The sequence below is a fragment of the Notechis scutatus genome, chromosome 2 (genome assembly GCF_049901735.1).
Source record: "Notechis scutatus isolate UNSWTSFEM ecotype Mainland chromosome 2, rNotScu1.2, whole genome shotgun sequence".
Taxonomy (NCBI): domain Eukaryota; kingdom Metazoa; phylum Chordata; class Lepidosauria; order Squamata; family Elapidae; genus Notechis; species Notechis scutatus.
The window spans coordinates 86,788,054-86,807,976 of NC_142010.1; the positions used below are offsets into that span (position 1 = coordinate 86,788,054).

Consider the following 19,923-nt stretch of genomic DNA (forward strand, 5'->3'; position numbering starts at 1 on the left):
CCATAGGAAATGCTTTATGACATTTTGTATTAGCAGTATATAGATAGATATGCTTTAATATACTTAAAGCTACTATTCCTTAAGAGGGTGGTCTTTTTTAGTGCTAAAATCATTTGATGTCAGAATCAAAAAATACCACTAAATTCTAGAGGTATTTATCAATGATTGATGACATCATAACTGAATATTTACAAGAAAAGCAGGGAAAGGGCAAGAGAGACAAAGAAAATATTTAGATAGGAGACTAAAATGAAATACAGGAGAGCAGATGATGGACTTTTCAAAAAAAATGAAAAATATGACCAAAACAAACAGCAATGAATTGACCAATCCCTTACAGGAAGATACAGAATAATTAATAAGACATACATGGCAAAATTATACAAAGTCACTGAATGTGATTCTGTTATGTGTATTAGGGCAGAGTTCTCCAACTTTTCCAGATTGGCGGGCCAGAGCGGGTGGGCGGGGAGAGGGGAAAGGGGATGATTTTGTAAGGAGGCAAGTGTGTGTACATGCAAGTGCCCACATTCCTGGCGACTTTCACACAAGTGGGGCCATGAGCACCCGTGCTGACGCTCATGCGAGTGCAACTGTATGCTCGAACGGAGGCGCACACACCAGCCTGCCACTCATGTGGTCAAGTAGTGGGCTGTGGCCCACAGACTGGGGACCCCTGTGTTAGGATATGAAACAATAAGACGGTATTTGTAAATGAACGCAATTCAAAATCAAATGTGCAGTGAGATTACACTGTTAGAAACACCTGCAGATATCTATTCTCTTACAACAAAAATCAAATAATAGAAACTAAAGAGAGTTCACATGTATAAGGCTACCTGTGAAGTTGAATTAAATTACAGAGCTACATAAAATTGAAGGTGCCTGTTTGCTTAAAATTACCTATCCTTTTATTCAACTTGAATAGAATAGAACAGAGTTTCAAACTAGGTCATCTGATCTTAGCATGATGAGTAGAAATCAGGCAGGGAAGTAGTAATTATTTCTTTTACTTCAATTTCATTTTTAAAAATTCACAGCTAGAGGGCAATAAAGTCAGCATATTATGCAATCTATAATTAAACAACTTCTGCACCCTTATTCATATAAAGACAAAAGGAAAGCAATAATTTCTAATATCAGAAATTCACACATTAGGAAGAAATGAATATCCCTCTTTAAAAATGTCCCTTTTAAAACTCTAATCAGAAGCACAATGGATGCAAAACGGAAGTGCACTTTTTCTAAGATGCTTTTCCGTCCAAAAATTGTTAGTCTATATACAATATCTTGTTATGTTGAATCTATTGGAGTTCCAGGCACAATGTTTTCAAGTCTTCTCAAACAGAATTATGTTCAGATTACTATAACTACAACTCTTCAGCAAAATATCCTCTCCTTACATCAATATGAAAAATCCAAGAATTTGTTACATTTTTGTACTGTTAATCTCTTTATACAATGACACTCAGCAGTTTATAAATGTAAAGATAAAGGCAGAACCACAGCACACATATCTGTTACCATCATGACTAACTAAAAAGACAGTGAAAACTTACAATTTCAGAAGCCAACTTCAATTGAAAGTCCAATAATAAGCATTATGAAAAGTACTTAAATCAATATTCAATAAGGGATGCACCACATAGTTTCAATACTGCTGTACATTTTAATTTCTGCTCCAGGCATCAGTGCCTACTGTGTAAGCCTCTCAGCAAAGTAGTTGATTTTCATGCATACAAATTGTTTATGCTCAGCAATCCTTAATGAATAGGAATATCATTCTACAAAAAAAGAGAAAGAAAAAATACCTGGCTTCCATGAAGGGAAGATTTTCTCTATCTGAATCTCCCTCAATCTGGTTTAACAGTTTTTAAATCACTTGTGCTTATGTTTCTCCCATAATGTTCCAATGTTCCAAAAGAGTGAAAACATTACACAGCTACTTTCTGTAAGCCATATCTAGCCACTGTAGCATGTGGACAAATTGGGACAAACTCCAAAATAAAAGCAATATGCAAGATTAGCATTTGTCCTCTTTTGTGAACTAACATTGTCTAGACTTGTTACTTGCAGCTTTGGTTATGTAATAACCAAAGCCACAAATGGATTTTAGCATTCTCTAATTTTTCATCACTGCAATCCAGCAAGTTTTACTACTGTTAATCAACGTTCTTTTAGGCCTCTCCCTTAAATAGGATTTAGGAAAGTAAATCCTTGCAAAATATACCATTAAACTAGTGTATAATGCTAATCTTACCAGAGTTAAAAAACGGTGTCATCCGCCTTCTGTCTAATTTCAAATTTTTGATTTCAACTATTAAAATTAATTATTCCTAGTCCAAATGCATTTTTGAGGGATAGTTTTATTAGTTGAGATCTATGGCTGGAGGAGAATCTATGCACCTCATTTTAATATCATTGTAGCTAACAAGAGTCTGACATTCAGAGCCTCTTGGTTATGCAAAACAGGCATAAAATGAGCATCCCGCCACCAGGAATAGGTAATGGGGGGGAAATACGCAGTCACACAAAAGTTCGCGAGCACTTTCTCCTTCCCCCAAAAAAAATAAATCCTCAAAGGCAAAGGAGGAACGAGGGTGGCCGCATTTTATGCGAGAGCTGACAGGAAAGCAGAGAGCCGCAGCCGAAACAGGTAAACAGAAAAAGGAAGAGGATACACTCGATGAGGATGTTTACAGCCCCCGCTTCGCCAAGGAAAGCGGAGCTGCACACAGGGGGCTTTGGAGCAGAACCGACTTAAGATGAGAACGACGTTTGATTGCGGCGCCGCCGCCATTTTTCCCTCCCGCAGCTCCACCAGCTGAGCTGTATATACTTTTTTCTGGCGGGCGACGGCTCCGAGTAGCTTTTGTTTCGAGTTCAACACAAAAAGCATTCCACCCCCTCCCCTCAGCGTTTCGGCAGCAGAGGTGCTGCTGCAAGGGCTTTTAAAAGGGGCGAGTAACGGACATTTGGCCGCGCTCGCGCTAAACTGCACAAAAACCGGGGGGTGGGGGTGGGAGTAGCGCGCGCTCGCACTCCCCGCTTTACCTTGCGGAGATAACTGGCCACCACCTGCTCGAAAGGATATTTATAAACTCTCTGGGCCTCCACGGTCACCCCCATGTTGGGCACGGAGCAGCCGCGGCCCCTTCCTGCAAACTCGGGCGGCGTTTTGGTAGACCGGACGGTCGCCCGGCTAGGCCCCTTCCCTCCTCCAGGCGCCAGCCCTCGCCGCTGAATTACGTAAAACTTTTATGACGGGCGGCGGCGGCATCGCTTGCAGAACGACAACTCCGTCCTATAGGTCACAATGTAAACCCAGGGCCAAACCGCGGAGAGGAAAGGGGAGAGTGGTAGGTCGCTCGCCAAGGGAGGACGGAACGCCCTTTTCCAAAAGCGGCGCCTTCTCTCGGGCGTCCCGAACGTTTCTCGGAATTTGCCGCCCGCGATCTCAAAAAGGGGGCAGCGCGGATTATAATTCGGCGCTAAACTGCGCTCTCGACTCCCTTGTTTTTGGTTAAACGTAGAAATGCTGCCTTTAGAGGAAGACGACTGACGTACGCTCTAACTCGGAAAAACCCGCTCAGAATCCAATTAGGCTTTTCCCACGTGCCTCTCGCCACACCTCCTGCCTCCCCGCACCCCCGCATGCGGGTCAAAGTTTGCGCCGTCTACTTCGGAGTTCTCAAATGAAAGAGGCGATTCCCTCCGGGTTATCCCCTCGGTTACTAAATCACTAAAAAGGAAGTGGGTCGTTGCAGATATAAGCACTAGCATCCTCGTGGGGAAACCTTCCCACAGAGCCATGAATTCGGAGCGACTCGGGATCGACCCGCGTTCGAAGGCGATTTGGAGCTTAAGAAGGCGCTCGAGGTACGCCTGCCGGCAACTCCATAAAGAAGCACTCCGTCGAGTCGCCCGGATCCTGCTGCTCGATTTCCCAAAGCGGGGATATTTTACGGACGTTGCCGGCAGATGCTATGTGGGTGGCGACGGCACAGGCTCCGAATAATATTTTCTGCGTCGAATCCGGATGAAGTAATTTCAGATGATCGGCTCAACCTTAACGGGAAGATTTATTTTTAGCTGCGAATAAGTATTTTGTGATAGAAAATTACGCGCTGTTTTTTGTTTGTTTGTTTGTTTTAAAGAATGATTTTAAGCAACAGGAGAGCCTGGCAGATCGGAGTGTCTAATTAAAAAAAAAATCCTGGTGTCAAATTAGCCCAATAATTGATGTTAGACCATTTTCTTCTTGCTCCTATCGCCCGCCACTCCCTGGGTGGTTATTTGCTTCCACTCAAATGTTGAAGTTCAGTTTGCCGGTACCAGCAGGGAAGCCCTTGTTTGAAATGAAATGTATATGAAATAAAAATGCTTACTTATAGATTATAATACAAGCGGCACAGCATGCAGCCTTCTGGTAGTTGTGCTACTTGAATGTTGGAAGCAAACCACAAAGAGAAAAAATGCAATTTTTCTTTTCTGATGGGAATTGTGCATAAACTGATCCAAACCAGATATACCCCAAATCCCATTAATACCATTCTAACTCAACTCATTTGGCGACCACAAAATAATAGCAAAGACAATCTACAAATCTTAATAGATCATCACACAAATACAACACTGAAATACTTAACACTGCTATTCTGAAGTAAATATGATTGAGGCTGCAAAGTTTTGCTGACAGAAAAGTGGACAGAAAATTGACATCAAAGGGGAGGAGGGGTTGCAGTGAAGAACAGTTGCCTACAATGAGAGATCCCAGCAGTAATATTAGGACAATTACCACAAGGATCCACAATCTCAGGACAACCTCTGAGAAGGTCTGTTTCCACATTTCTGCCCATCTTGTAAATGGAGTCACTGGATATTGACTTGTAAATGCAGTAGATTATTAGGTGATGCTTTCAGACATCAATCCATTTGACAGATTATTCTGGAGAAATTAGAGTATGTAAACAACTTAGAAAAACAGAACTACAAATATTGCACTGCAAAAGTCTTAACAACCACTAGGTGGCACAAAAGAGTTATTTTTCCCTGTATGTTTCCTGCCACCTAGTGGTTTTCCATCCCACTTGTGGCAGTCCTAAACAATGGGATTAGAAAGCTAGGCACTAAAAAGTCAACATATGTGCTTTGTGTCTGTTGCTAACTCAGAGTAGTGTCTGTATTAGGAGGCACTGAACTCAGCTGTGGAATTAATAAAGCTAGTAGAGAAAAAAATAATTTTGCACTGCCCCAAACCTTTCTGGCAGTTCTAGCAATCCATATCTAACTGCATGGATAAATATGTATTGACTTCAAAGCACCACAACCATTACTATTCACTCCTATTTTATTTATAATACTTTTGTACTGGTCTTTTTATTTAGCAAAAGCTATCCCTGGGCAATTTGTAAGCTAAAGTCTTGTTGCTCAAAACTTTAAAAAAAACACCAATAGAAAATATTAATAGTAGTGAAAATTAATTTAGTTAAAAGAAAAATGGAGAACAGTCAGTTACACACACATTAAAAAAGAGTCAAAGAGAGAAAGTCACACTTTCATCCCATGGTAAGTCATTGCTCAAGGAACAGATCATCTCAAGAAAATCTTGTGTCACTTGTGCTCATCAACATCATTGATCTTATTGGAGGGCATGTAAGCAGAGCTGATTTTAGAGACTAGACAGCTATCAAAAGCTTCCATTAACAATGTTCAGAGATAAATATTGTTGCTTTTGTAGTCAAGTTGCACACAAGGGGAAGATAGTAGGCTCAGGGGAGCCATAAGATCTTCAGGGAAATTACAGAGAAAATAACAATTTAAGGAGGCAATTCCTCTCTCACCAGGAAACCAACTTGGTGAAGATTCATCGTATTCAGTGGCCTTAGAATGATGAATGTCTACTACATGTGTGGAGGGAGAAAACTCAGGAACCAAGAGAACAGGAAAGATGTTCCCTCCCAAAGAGGGATACCAGGTTATTACTCTCAAAAGTTGCATACCGTATTCAAACTTGTACTCAGTTGAAGTCTTTACACTGAAAATACATAAACAAAAACAAACACTGTTAGAAATGAACAGTGAAGGCAGAACAAGGATAACACTGCTTCAGTGGGGACTGAACTAAATTCTCATTTTGTTTATGTATTTTCAGTGTAATTTTAGCATTTGGGCTGACATATCCAACATAAAAAGGAAAAGGTTTTCCCTGTCCAGTTGTTACTAACTCCAAGGGATGGTACTCATCTCTGTTTCTCAGCCAAGAGAGCCAAAATTGTCCAAAGAGATTTCTATGGTCATGTGGCCAGTATGACTATATGCCAGAGTGCACAGAACACACTTTCCTTCCCACTGATACCTATTTATCTACTTACATTTGCATGCACTCAAATTGCTAGGTTGGCGGAAAGAGCTCATTCCATCACACAATGCTTGGGTCTCAAACCCCAGACTGTCAGGTTTCCAGCTGATAAGCTCAGCATGTTTAACATTTGAACCACCGCACCCACCCATCCCATATGTGATAGAGGCCTTCAATTTAAGCATGGTTCAATTTTTAAAAGATGATTGCAGTCTTGACTGAAGAATTGGAAAACTAGAGTACTGGTCCAAATCGGCATCAGGGTGCTACAAGTGATAGGCTGCAGATCCCATTGATGCTCTGGCCAAGGGGTGTCAAACTGGTGGCCTGCAGGCCGGATGCATCACACGCAGGCCATGTCTATCCCAGCTCTGCAAAGGGGGAAAAACGTGATATGTCACATGATGACAATATGATGCGACCTGTGCTCTAGCTAATTCTAGAGGCAACTGATACTACCCAAGAGAAAAGGGATAGAGAGAGGCAGAAATGGCCACTGAGAACAGCTAAAATTATGTGATCGGAATCCCACTCTTTACATACTGTACTGTATTGCACATGTACAAAAGGGATGGTTCCTTTGAATAACTACAACTGTTGTCACAACCCTGTAGCAGCCCCTAAAAAGGGATCCTTCCTTATATTCTGACATTTTTGGCAAATAAGAAAATCCCTTGGGGAAACTACATTTTTGTATACAGCCATTCAGTACTTCTCTGCCTTTTGTTTACATTGCTGGAATAGCTGGAACTGAAAGGTAGGAATAGCACTTTAATAGATACTTATCATTCCAATCAAGCATTTCCTTTTATGTTGAATTGCTGATGTAATTACAGTGTACAAATATAGCTTGAAACAATTTATACATGTTGTATATATACAAATAATAAAGGGACATGTGCACTTCCCTGTCGATGTACATTTTGATTAACATAATTTATTTTGTAATTATGCAACTATTTGAAATAAAAGAGATAATGAAATAAGATAATAAAAAGGAAGTTATAAATCATTTATACCTTATATAAGTTATAAAGTATTTATTTGTTATTGAAGCAATGTCTTTTTCTATTTTACCCTTCAACAAATTGTTAGTTTAGAAGATCAAAGAAAATGCTGAAAATGCTAGCTATGGCTATTAAATAAGGTAGACAAATAGTAAATACAGAAAATCCAAAGAATTTTTAGTCATATTCACACAGCTTGTAATTTAATTATTTTATGTAATAAATGACAGAGTGTCAAATTACCACACCACTTTTCTGACATGAATTTCTGATGAATATATTCAACAAGGAAATTTTGAAATAATACATGAGTAATATATGGAAAAATACAATTCTAGAAAAGAATCTAATTGATAGCAAATAATATCTCTGAATGAGAAGTTAGGAACACCCAAATATAGTGCGTAAAATGGGAATGCATCAATGAACATATAACTTTCGAGAAGAAAAATTGTATTGTTCTGAATATGTATGATGAACCCATGTAAAAATATGGAGGCCATGTGAATGCCTTTGTGCTTAAGTCAGCTTTTAGAATCACAGGTAAAGAACCTGATAACAATTCTGATAATTTTGAAATGTCCTTGTTATTTCATCTAAATAATTATATTATACCATTATTAATACTATATGCTTCATAATCCCATTTGAATGGTTAAAATACAGTATGATCGATACATATATACTTTTTTCTAAGACTCAGAATAGGTGTAACAGTAATAACAGTAATACTGTGTCTTCAAAAGCAAAATCTGCCTTCGGAATCAGGCTGCTTGTGAATTCATAGCCACCATAACATGGACTTGATCCAATTTATAAAGGGCCCCGTTCACAGCAGAGATCATGTTTTGTCTCAGGATAGTGGTGTCAGGATCTTGAATTGGGGGATGTTAATATCAGTCCTTTCCCAATGGACAGATCACTCGAGTTCTCTGCACCCCACCATTACCACCACACACACTGCATTGAGGTAAATCCCATGATCCATTTGATCAGCCCACTCCAACCTACTAATAGGCTTTCAGAGGGAACTTGAGATTCCCCCTCACCCCATTAGTCATGGCTTGGAATAAGAATGTAAGTACTCTAGATCAGATAGATCATGCCTGTGCAAACACTCTGCATTTGTGGATCCCATAGGATCTCTAGGTTTACCAATGAATTTTGGGCAATGAAGTGACACAAGATGCCATTGGAGAAAGAACAGGCCAAGCAGACACCATAAGAGCCTTTATTAGCATTTACAAAAGAGATCCCTATCAGCTAATTGTTCATAGATAAATTAAATTGCATGTAACTCATACTTCAAATGTAAGTAGTGGCTCGCATGCTTTGAGTGAGATTGTACATTTAAGGGGCAATAAAATACCACCACCCCCCTTCCTGAAGTAACGTTCTTATATTGCTGGCTGTGTTTTTTGTGGGACCCCAGTTACAGGAAAAGACAAAGTCCCAAATGTTGGTTTTCTACTGCCCTAGTCTATTCAATCTTTAGGACAATATCTCAATTTACTTGTCATTCTTTTTTTACACAAATTTTCAGTACAATATAGTTTTTCTTTGTAAATTTTCCAAAGGTAGCCTTTACACTCCACACCCTAACCTACCCTCAAATTACCCTTTTTTACAGAGGCAACTTTAATAAATAAATAATCATAGATAAAAGATATCCAGTTTTTGACTAGAGAAAAGAGAATGTTAAATTCCACACAAGTGCTTTCAAAGGTGTTTTTTTTACAATGAAGTCCATTTAAAAGTTTTTTTTCAAGGAAATTCTTGGAGGATTGTTTTTATATCCTTAGTAGTAAGGGGAAGCTGATATATTTAAACAATTCAAAAGCAAAATATACCTAACTAAGGGGTGAAGTCAAGGATTTTTTCAAGTAAAATCCTTTTTTTGACATACATTCCCGTTCAGTAAAATTCAAAGCAGTTGCTTATTGTGGTTATATATTTAAAGGTCAGTTGAGTTTATCTGAATAAGACAATAAGTCTTATTAGTCACACAATAGCATTAAAGCGAATAATTCAGCTTTTTTTAAAAAAAAATCATATAACATATATATCTCAACTCTAAATTATCTACTTTTCCAACTTCAGGAAATGAAATGTATAAGGAATCTCTTAGTCCATCAAGTCCTTAGATCTTGTATTCAAGCAAAACCAGCATAGAAAATAAAGTGAAACTTAGGGCATCCCCTGCCCAAAATAACTCCCCCAAACCCAAGCCAGGTTTGCTTTTTTATGTACAGTGCTATACAGCGATTTGATGTGAAAAGGAGAGGATAATTTGGAGATCAAGTGAACACTCATACCCCTCGTCTCCAACTTTGTAAAGAAGCGTATGTTACAGCAGTAGGATTCAAAGAGATGCCAAGAGGTGCCACGTGTACATCTCTGCTCCAAATTACCTTTTCCCTTTCAAATCCAAATCACTGTACAGTTCTGCTTATTAACAATAGTTCTGGTATTCCCCACAGTAACATGTTAAATATTTAACATGCTTCTTCGTCTGAAGTAATCAAAACTCATGTTTTAGAAATTACAAGGGGGAATTCTTTTTAAAAAACACAAATACCATTTGTTAACTGCAAATCCTAGGAGAGGCAAAGCTTCGCATTAACATCAGTTATAGTTTCCCTCTGAAGAAACAGACAAATATATTTTTCCAAATGTTCTAGTATATTGATTGTTGTTGTCTTCCCTTTTTCGGCTAGTAATGTATAGAAATATGGGCTGCCTAATTCGAGTAACAACAGTAAAATGGTTCTCTACATGAAGCACATTAAAAAGTATTCCATTTGAAATGATCCAGATTTGAAAGAAAAGGGATGAACCAATGGAGGAATAAATGAACAACTAATTGCAAATCATGTTGCAAAATGAAATTGCTTGTGAAAGTTAAATATAGCATGACATTTAGTCAGCCAGCTAAAGTGTAAATAAATAGTATCTGACAACTTATTTTATGAGCTAAGTATCTTCTGATAGAAGCCGTACCTAAACATGGATTTAAATAAGAACTTCTGCATCTGCAATGCAAAGTTTTGTACAACCACTGGAAGTCAGTCAAGAAGCAGAATTTTTTAAATCCCTTTGTTGCCTTATAGTGCTAATTTCATTTTTTTGTTTTTTTGTTTTTCTTTTGTTTTTTCAGATAATTTTACAAATTGATGCATCTTTTTTTCCATCTAATCACATCCAGTTCTTAGAGACTAGCTGGACAAGTCCCAGCAGTTTTCTGGCAAAGTTTTTTTTTCAGAAGTGGTTTGCCACTTCTTCCTTACTAAGGCTTAGACGAAGTGACTGGCCCAAGATCACCCAGCTGGTTTGTGCCTAAAATTCACAGTCTCCCGGTTTCTATCTTGATGCCTTAATCACTATACCAAACTGGCTCTCATTTCTATTTTAGCAAGCTCCAATAACTTTTGTTCTGCCAAGGGATGCAAGAAATTATAAATACTTAAGAAATCCTGGAAACTTTAACTTACAAATAGTTTGGATAACCTCAAAAGTTTTCAGATGGCTAATTTCCTGAAAAGAAGGCATGCAGCTTTTTAAATATTTATTTATTTATTTTTATTAGGTTTAGTAAGGACGCCTGACTTTGAAAATACCTTTTAATCCAAAGATTATTAAACTGTCCTCATCTCTGACACTTGTTTTCTTCTCATGTTTTGGTACTCCTGGTTGTACCAGAACAAGAATTCCACTTTGTTTCTTCTATTTTACTGAAGTCAGAACTGTTTTTTTTAAAGATAAGACCATAGAAACCTAGAAGATGAGCTAGCCAAAGTTAAGTCTTTCTATATAACATTACTCTACGAGTGCAGCTTTACTTTCACTCAACTGAAATCAGAAAAAGCTGTCTTGAAACGTGCCAGTTCTTTTAATTCAGTGGAAAGGCTGGCAATCGATAGACTCTTTAAGAACCAACATAAAGAGATAGCTTCCTAGCTAAAAAAGATGGATGGGCGTGGACTATTTGATGTGGTCTGTTGTATTCGAAAAAAAGTAAGTAAAAAAAAATTACAGAACAGATAGAGTCACAAAACACAAATCTGGCAGGGCTGCTGCCCGTTTTCATTACAGGCAGGACATCGCAGAGCTCTGTATGACTCTTTAAACCGATTAGCCAACATTGAAAGCTTGCTTCCATGACACACAACACAGGGGGCAGAGCCTGATCCTTTACACTGTGAGCAGCTGTTCTCGTTGCCTTCCTGAAATACAAAGGCTTGATTAAACAATTTTCCTTTGTATCAGTTCACACAAACCTTTATCTAGAAGAAAAACAAGTAACAGGAAAAGTTCTCCAAGGTAAGGTCACTCCATTTTTTTCCCCAGCAAAATAAGCAAATTATAGGATTTGCACTTTTTTCACTCCAGAATTTTAAAAATTATTCAAACATAGTTTGGATTTTGCTGCTGGGGGTAGGGAAGGAAGACATCTTACAGCCTTTTGTTGTGGTCCAATTGCTTCAAGTTTTCAATGTTTCAAAATGTAAAACAACTGATGAATAAAGAGCAATCGATCACTGGAACAGCTTGCCTTTGGAAGTTGTGGGTGCTCCATCACTGGAGGCTTTCAAAAAGAGACTGGAAATCATTTATTTGAAATGGTATAGGGTGTTCTGTCCTAGGCTTCCTCAAAAAGCACTAAGCAGACTCTTGTCCCGACCAAACACCTTTTATTAAACGAATATGAATTTCTTGCATTCACATTCAGCCAACGGCCTGGCAAAAATCTTTCAAGGGTATAATAGGAGCTCAAACCTTATCTATCTTGGAAAGCTACCCAGTAAATATTTCCAAACACAGTGCTGACAAGTAAGGGCTTAGCACAGAGTCTCTAGGATGCATAGACAGATCTTCACAATAATGAAATGAATGAATGAATGGTTTCTTGCAAAAAAAAAAAAAAAAACCCTCCCCTTTTGTTCCTCTTTTAATCCTTATGGGAGGGACCATTCATCGTCCATCTGTGGCCTTACTCCTATGTCGACTCTGAGTTCGTAATTGTTTTTTCCTTTTGGCAGCTTTGCGCATGCGCAGGCTGGGAACTGGTTCCAGCTGCTCCCCCGGTTCACTGCTATCTGAGCCCAAAGGCAGTTGATGACTGCCAGCCTGCCCTCACCCCATCTCTGCCTCTGAAGCAGATCCCTCATTCAAGTATTCCTCAGCCTCCAGGACTGGCCCAGGTTCCTCCTCAACCTCTTGCTGTCCGACTCTGCTGCCAGTTCCATCAGCTGCCACAACATAGGGTCTCCCGCTTAAGTAGTGGGTTGATCTAGAAGACCTTCAAGGTCCTTTCCAATTCTATTATTCTATGTTCTAAGTTCAGTCCTGAGTGCCTGCTGCATCTATTTCTACCTTGAAGGATCACAAAAGATGGAGTGGATTCATTCCCTATCGCCCTAGAGGAAAGGTCCAGAACTAATGGATTAAAAGTACAAGAAGATCAGGCAGAACTTTCTTGATGTTTGTGAAACATAATGGTCTTATTAGTTTTCCTTCCCTGGGAAGTCTCCAAACACATGATAGATCAACAGGTCTAGATGATCTCTAAGGTCCTTTCCAAAGCCATGATACATTTATTTATTCGTTTGTTTGTTTGTTTATGTCATCTACCTTCTATCTCAATCTTCATGGACTTTCATGGTTAGGTGTCTATGTCTCATATCAATCATTTCACCAGTAGGAATACTAAGCAATTGTTCACTTTGGCAGAGGATTTGTACACTATGTACAGCTTTATGATATAAATTAAATGAGAGTAACGCACATCATGCTTTGTTAAAGAACAAGGAAAAAGAAGATAATTGTATTTTGATCTGGCTGAAAATTAGGGCTATTATATCTGGGTTGGAAAAGTCAGATTAGATTAGATGGTAGTCAAGAATTCGTTTTCTTTATCTCTTTGTCACCAGCAGGAGCCTGTCTAGATTTTGTCCTTGTAGCCTTCCTGCAAATGGTGGAAACCTTATCTTTAAAGATTATCAGTCTAATAATGATTGAAGGGCTTATTTATTAGAACCCCCCCCCTCCCTGCCATTACCTATCTAGAATGTTTCTAATGCTTTTTGTTTGTTTGCTTGCTTGCTTATTGATAGCTTACTCAAACCTACAAAAATATAGATTTTATCAGTGTCTCCATTCTTTACTTACGCCTCAAAATGTTCATAAAAGATTGGAACATCAGGAACAAAGGGAATGGCACTATTTTTTCCAATGATTTCAGTGATTAAAATATTGACATGTTGTTGTATCTTGTGGAAGTCCAGCAGTCTAATTTTCAAATTCTCACAGAAGTTTTATTTATTTACTTTTATCCCGTCTTTATTACTATTTTTAATTAATACTCCAATACTCTTTCCTCCTCCTACTTTCCCCACAACAATAATCCTATGAGGTGAGTTGGGCTGAGAGAGAGTGACTGGCCCAAAGATATCCAGATGGCTTTCATGGCTAAGGTAGGACTAGAACTCATAGTCTCCTGGTTTCTAGCCTGGTGCCTTCACCACTAGACAAAATTTTAGAGGAGAAATATGCCATATACTTGTAATATAAGACTGAAAGATTTAACAATATTTGGACCATGAATATTTTTAATTAATTATCCCTGTGGGGATTCCTCCTGTTCCATGTAAAGGAATCAGAAATGCCTTGTTGTCAACCCCTAGGATGAATACCTGACCTCACTCCAGTGAATGCATAGAGTCAGAATAAAACAAGAAATCATTTCATGCAAGAGAACTATTCCTTTCTTCCTGACAATCAGAGAAGAAAGACTGAAAAAGAAACAAACAAGAGGGCACGTAATATATGCAATAAATTGGACCTCTTATATACTTTCCCAAAAGTTACTGGTATTTGTGTTGTTTGTGCATGTTAATCACAGATAGGGGTGTGGGGGTGTTTGGGTGTGTGGGTGTGTCTTTAGGCACAGGTATTGAGACTTTATTCTGCCAAACAGGGAGAAACACTGAATGATTTGACAAGGACATGCCTTGCCATCTGGATGAGTAGAAATGATCTACTGATAAGAGTTTCAGCAATACCATACTTGGAAAAGTTATAGCCCTGGATTCTCTATTCTCAGCATTGACTAAGTTCAGATATTTCAAAATGTTTTGTTTGTATTTACAAAACAGGTGACATCGATGATAAACATGACAAACTAGCTTATACATCATATGAGGTGTTATCTTCATGTTTATTAATTCTGGTGAATTAACTTGAAGATAATTATGGAGTGATAATGGGGTAAGTTCCTTTGACCTAGAATTTCTTATCTCTGCTAGCAAAACTGTCATCAACATTCCATATGTCCAAAAAGCTCCTAGATCTTCTTTAATGATACAGATTTTCTTTTGCTGCAATTTATGTATAGACACCCTACTTTTTTCCCTCTAAGTTCTCTTTTGCTTCCAAACTTCTAGATACCAAACTTTTAAACAAATAATGTTGATGGAATCACACCTGAGATTCTGGCCGTATCTAGGAAAATCCTGAATCAAAGAAAAAGAAATCAATTGTCTTACCCAAACTTGTTGGTTGTGGCCTGATTCAGTTGCATCACTGTTTATGTTTCCATTGCTTTGAACACTGCTACTTCCTCCTTTTTCTTCAGAGTTCATGAAGGAGCTATCATCAACACCTTCATTTTGCATGATTCTTTCCATTAGCTCTTTCTTGCTCAGGGGTGTCCGGATTATTTTTAGATTACTGGTATAAATTATAATCCTCCCAAAATCTAAAATGCGGGGATGCTGAAATAGAATAGCATAGGTAGATGTTTATTTATTTTTTTAAAGACCGATGGCCTTTTTAATGAGATCCAATCCATACATAGCACTGAGAAGTTTTCTTTCTTTCATTGCCTTGTAAAGTCAAGAGAAAATTCCTCCCACTGATTTGTAAATCATGTATATTTGCAATGATTTGCATTTTCTATTTAATGCCTATCAGATATGTCTATGAAACAAGAACTAAATTACCAAGTGCAAAGAAAGTTCCAACATGTCCGCCTACCAGACTTCTCCCCAAGTTGAATAAAAAGCCTGACCTCCTCAGATGGTAGATGGAAACGGGTTAAGTCAGAAGTTCCTGTGCCAAGGTGCAGGAAGTTCTCCGTAATGGAATTCATAAAGTTCATTCTTTCTTATTACACAAAGAAAGATACCTGGGTATCTTATTACATATTACATTTCAAAATCAGCTGAATAATGGCAGTCTTCCCATTGTTTACTTCTTAATCAACTGATATATATTGTTGAGGGAGGGAGAGAAGGAAGGGAGGGAGGGAGGGAGGGATTGAGAAATACAGGTAGAAGGAAAGGTGACCCAATATAGGGCAAGCAGTGTCTTCACACTGTGTCTATGGAGATTCTCAGTCATCCAGGTCATCGTTGTCCCAAAGCTGTTTTTTTTGAAGAGGCAACTGGACTTTCTGGTTTTTCTTTGAAAACATTTTGCTTCTCATCCAAGAAGCAGAGCCGAAGATTTTCACTAGCATCTAGCCAACTCCTAACCCTCACTGGTTACTGATATGCAACCCCAACAAGTTCACAATGAGGAAATGTCAACTTCAGAGGGAAAAACAATTCTCCACTCCTGTCTATGTCCTGCATGGATGTCAGTTTTCCTAATAAGTAATATGATTCAATAAAATGCTTTGTAAATCATTGCATTCTCATTACTCTTCCTTCAGAGCTCATTGTGGGCTTCTATACTTTTATTATTTTAGCAGGTATACTTAGCAGGTGAACTCTAATGTAGTGGTTTCTGTATCTTATAATAGAAAGTGCTTGCAAATGGCATTCAGAACTGGATCTAATTTTTTAAGGCACTATATACTGGTTCTAATTGTCCTGTTTCTAATTTTAAATGAATTGCTACCACCACTACTGAGCAGTTACCAAGCTTCCGTCCTTTCAGAACTAGAATGAAGAGTCCCATTCAACAGCGATGAAATCCAGCCTCTTAATAGCTTATGTTCATTTTGTTATTGCATTCTCAGAATAAAACAGAAGGTTTTGGACTGCCACAGATAGCCAGTAAATGCACTTTGATCAGAAACATTACACGTTTCAAAACTGAATAGACACAAAAATGCTATACTGAAATATACAAACATTTGATTTGACAGAATGATCAGAATCAAACTCTAGGAACCTGTTCGGGTGCTAATTACCCTACTAAATTCCAAACCTTATAATTGTAAATCATCCACACATCTTCAAAGAATTGCCAGTTCAGCAATACAAATATGAGAAGTTACTTTACAGGAGGTTAGGCTATTTATCTATTTGTTACCCTATTATTTCCTCCAGAGATACAGAGAAAATATATCTGGCTTTACTGCTAGGTTCTCTGGAGGGTTGATTTATGTAATGTAGGACTTTGAACACTATACAGCTCTAGCATTCAAAAACTAAATATTTTTACATTCATATCTATATTTCCACCAAGCTCTGGTAGGTCTTACGTTTCTTATAAAAAAGAACAGTAGGATAGTAGAACAGATCCTACAAGTTTGAAATAAGACCACATAGTACATGGTGTACTTTGTTAATCAACAGCTCTCCAGAACCCAAGCAAAAGTCTTCAATTTACATTGTTTGTACTTTAATCCTTTAAGCTAGCAATGTAAAAATGAAGTATGTGATCTTTGACATCTAAAGCATAAATTCCCTCACTGGGATATGGAACTTTCCCATTACATAATCTACTATTTTCTGCTTGGACTTCTGAATTTGTGCTGGTTTGAAACATTCTGTAAAGTTAGCTAGAATATATAACTACTAATACCTTTCTGTCAGGAGCATCAATGTGCTTCTGGGTTGGAAGGATTGAATGGCGACAACACTGTTGCCCAAGGGATGCCCAGTTGGGGGTTCCTTTCATGTCCCCATTAAGTTGCCTGTTGAAGTGATACCCATCTCTCTACTCATAGTGGCCCACTTTCAAACTGTGGGGTTGGCAGGAGCTGGAGGGTGTTACAGGAGCTCACCCCCTCCCACAGCAGCAACCAGGTCTCAAATGTGAGCCTGAAAATCACCAGCATCCTAACCTCATGAGCCACCACATTTCTACGAATATAAAAAGAATATATAACTAAACCAAATGATTAATATTTCATTAAAATAATGTCTTGCTAAACATAAACGTTATATACAATCTTTACCAAATGAATGTTTTAGTACATTTTACTACATTTTATAACAACATTACTTACCACAAGACCATCCGCCTTGTCATCATTTAGAAGGGAAGAGCTACTTGTGACAGTGTATTTGTTCCCTTCTCTGAATACACTGATCCTCTGGGCATTCAGTTTAGCTGATGGATAAAAGCTGTGATCTGGGTTTTCTTTAATCCCCAATAAATTGTCTCGGGGTTCAAAATTCCAGGACTGACAATTATGAGAGTAGTCTTCTGCTGGGATTTCAAGCTCTTGCCCATCTTCATACATTTGTTTTAAGACTCGACCACTGTAGGATGAGGAAATTTTGAATCTTACTTTTCGGGAACTTGTATCATGCTTTTGGCTGGATTTCTTCTGGAACTCATCCATAGAGGTTGGTTTTTCACAGAAATTCCCAGTCCAGCTACGATAGTTTCTAAGGCATCTAAATGAACAAACACAGAGAGAAAGATAAATAAATAAATAAAAAGAGCTATGCAATATATAATTCAAAAGCTCTATGGGCCCTCTCACATTACGGCTTAAAAGGACACCTCGAGATTAAACATTGATAGAGTGTCACACAAAAAAATCATTGCAGAAAGAGGAATTTACTCAGGGGACTGGGGCCTAGGCTTATATATATGCTGTAATTTTGTATTGTATTGTAAAGGATAACATAAAGGAGATTTATAGCTAAAGGAAAAGGAAATACACATGCAGGTGGGCACACATTTTATTCTACCATACGTTTAGCTTTTATTTAGTGGCTAAGTTGTGCACCGCTTCTAAAATGAATTAAAATGGCAGATAGCAATGTGTTAAAAGAATAAGAATCAACACTAAACAGTTCATTGCTACAAATAATCCTCCTCAGCTTTATTAGTGAGTAATTAAGTGCCCTTAGATGCAACAGGATCAAATCCTAAGTGACTATGGACTGCATTATAACTGTGTATAAGGGGAGCAATAGTAATTTAATTTATAATTTACCCAGGGGTGGGATTCTACCAGTTCGCACCTATTCTCTAGAACCAGTTGTTAACATTCTAAGCAGTTCGGAGAACCAGTTGTTAGAAGAAATTACTGGCCTAATCCTGTAAGCAAGGCAGGAAGGAAACATTCTGGTGTTGATTACAGAAACTGCCTCTCTGTTAACCCTTATTACATTCTTGGCAGGACTAGTCTTCCTGTCTCAGGAACTTCTCTGGAGTTTTTTTCCCTCCTTTGCTGGTACGGAGGGTACGGAGGGTACGGAGCTTGTGTGGAGTGACCATTCAAAATTAAAATGGCACTGAAAAAAGTGACTTATGACCATTTTTCACACTTACGATGGTTGCAGCATCCCCACAGTCATGAGAGGCCAGACAAGGAGATGCATGCCTCGATATGAGTGATGTTGAGTTTGCCACACCCAGCCAATAACATGACCACCAAGCCACGTCCACCCAGTCATATGACCACCAAGCCACGCCCACCACCTAAGCCACAACCACAGAACCAGTTGTTAAAAAATTTGAATCCTACCCCTGAATTTACCTCAATTTTCCCCCCATCGGTTTCAAAGTGGCAGCTGCAGGGTTGGGAAATAGTTTTTCCTGAGAGCCAAGGTTTAAAGAACTACCAAAACTGGTTCTCTGACCTGGCTTTACTCAACTCTCCTCTTCCTTAACAGAGAAAAGCACAGAGTAGGTGGATCTTCATGAAGCTAACATCCGGAGGTTCTTCCACAGGGAAAACTTTGAATGCCTGCTTCCCAATAATGGCAAGCAGTGGTAAAACCAGAGCTATATTTGAAGGCAGCAGCTCTTTGAGCTGAATTCATCGGTTCCCTCCAGAGTTGGGCTGACCTAAGATCATTTTTCTCTCTGAAGGACAAGTTGGCACTTTTGTATTTGATGTGCTGGAAAGAAGAGGCAGAGGCAGGTTAACTTTGACAAGGCTTTATTGTTAACTTGTATCTCAGACAGCTGATTCCGTTTGACAACTCCTTTTATACGGAGCTGTTAAACGGTTCAGCCAATCAGAGGCTTCTCCGGCTCCTGCTCAAAGAGCGGACCAGAGTGAAGACTGTTGTTGGACGCAACAGGCACATTCTTTCCTTCCATGTACAAAAAGCGGATGGTCTAGAAGGCAAATGCTGGTGATTGAGCAACATTCTGAGGGCAATAGCCTAGCTTTGAGATGATGTACCACCAATTCTTTACAGCTGAGACAGCTTCCACCTTCTGCCTACCAGTAGAACCATTGCTCAAATGGACATAGTTCTGTGGGCCTATTTCACTAATCTTTAGAATAGTTGAGTTTTTCCACCCCCTGTCTTCGCCACCTTCTACGGAGGTGGCTAGCCCTGAAGCCGAGTGGCT

At 38.7% G+C, this 19,923-nt stretch overlaps 2 protein-coding genes across 4 annotated transcripts in view; both read right to left on the reverse strand.

Moving 5' to 3' along the window:
* The window catches only part of PRELID2 (PRELI domain containing 2), a 111,385-nt gene extending 107,792 nt beyond the window's left edge, over positions 1–3,593 (reverse strand). For 2 of the 3 annotated variants that reach the window (XM_087955394.1, XM_026687900.2), the window contains exon 1: positions 3,055–3,593. In XM_087955394.1, coding sequence (XP_087811520.1) covers positions 3,055–3,129 — 75 coding nt within the window. In that variant the 5' untranslated portion in view covers positions 3,130–3,593. Of the gene's footprint in view, positions 1–1,811; positions 2,529–3,054 lie in introns of those variants that run through there. The other variant, XM_026687907.2, reaches the window with a different exon arrangement.
* Positions 3,594–7,207: 3,614 nt separating this feature from the next.
* Positions 7,208–17,997, reverse strand: GRXCR2 (glutaredoxin and cysteine rich domain containing 2). The gene is made up of 3 exons (XM_087955393.1): positions 17,609–17,997; positions 14,913–15,140; positions 7,208–11,591 (listed from the first exon to the last, which is right to left on the reverse strand). The coding sequence occupies exons 1-3, from the start codon at positions 17,945–17,947 to the stop codon at positions 11,415–11,417; spliced, it is 744 nt and encodes a 247-aa protein (XP_087811519.1). The 5' UTR covers positions 17,948–17,997; the 3' UTR covers positions 7,208–11,414.
* Between the last annotated feature and the right edge of the window lie 1,926 nt (positions 17,998–19,923).

Bases quoted from the DNA above. Each gene is read 5' to 3' on its own strand.
- GRXCR2 (XM_087955393.1), bottom strand. From the start codon at position 17,947: ATGGATGAGTTCCAGAAGAAATCCAGCCAAAAGCATGATACAAGTTCC. The intron at 15,141-17,608 runs GTAAGTAATGTT...ATTCTATTTCAG, and splicing joins ACAAGGCGGATGGTCTTGTG to CATCCCCGCATTTTAGATTT. The intron at 11,592-14,912 runs GTAAGACAATTG...TTTGTATTTCAG, and splicing joins GCCACAACCAACAAGTTTGG to GAAGGCAACGAGAACAGCTG.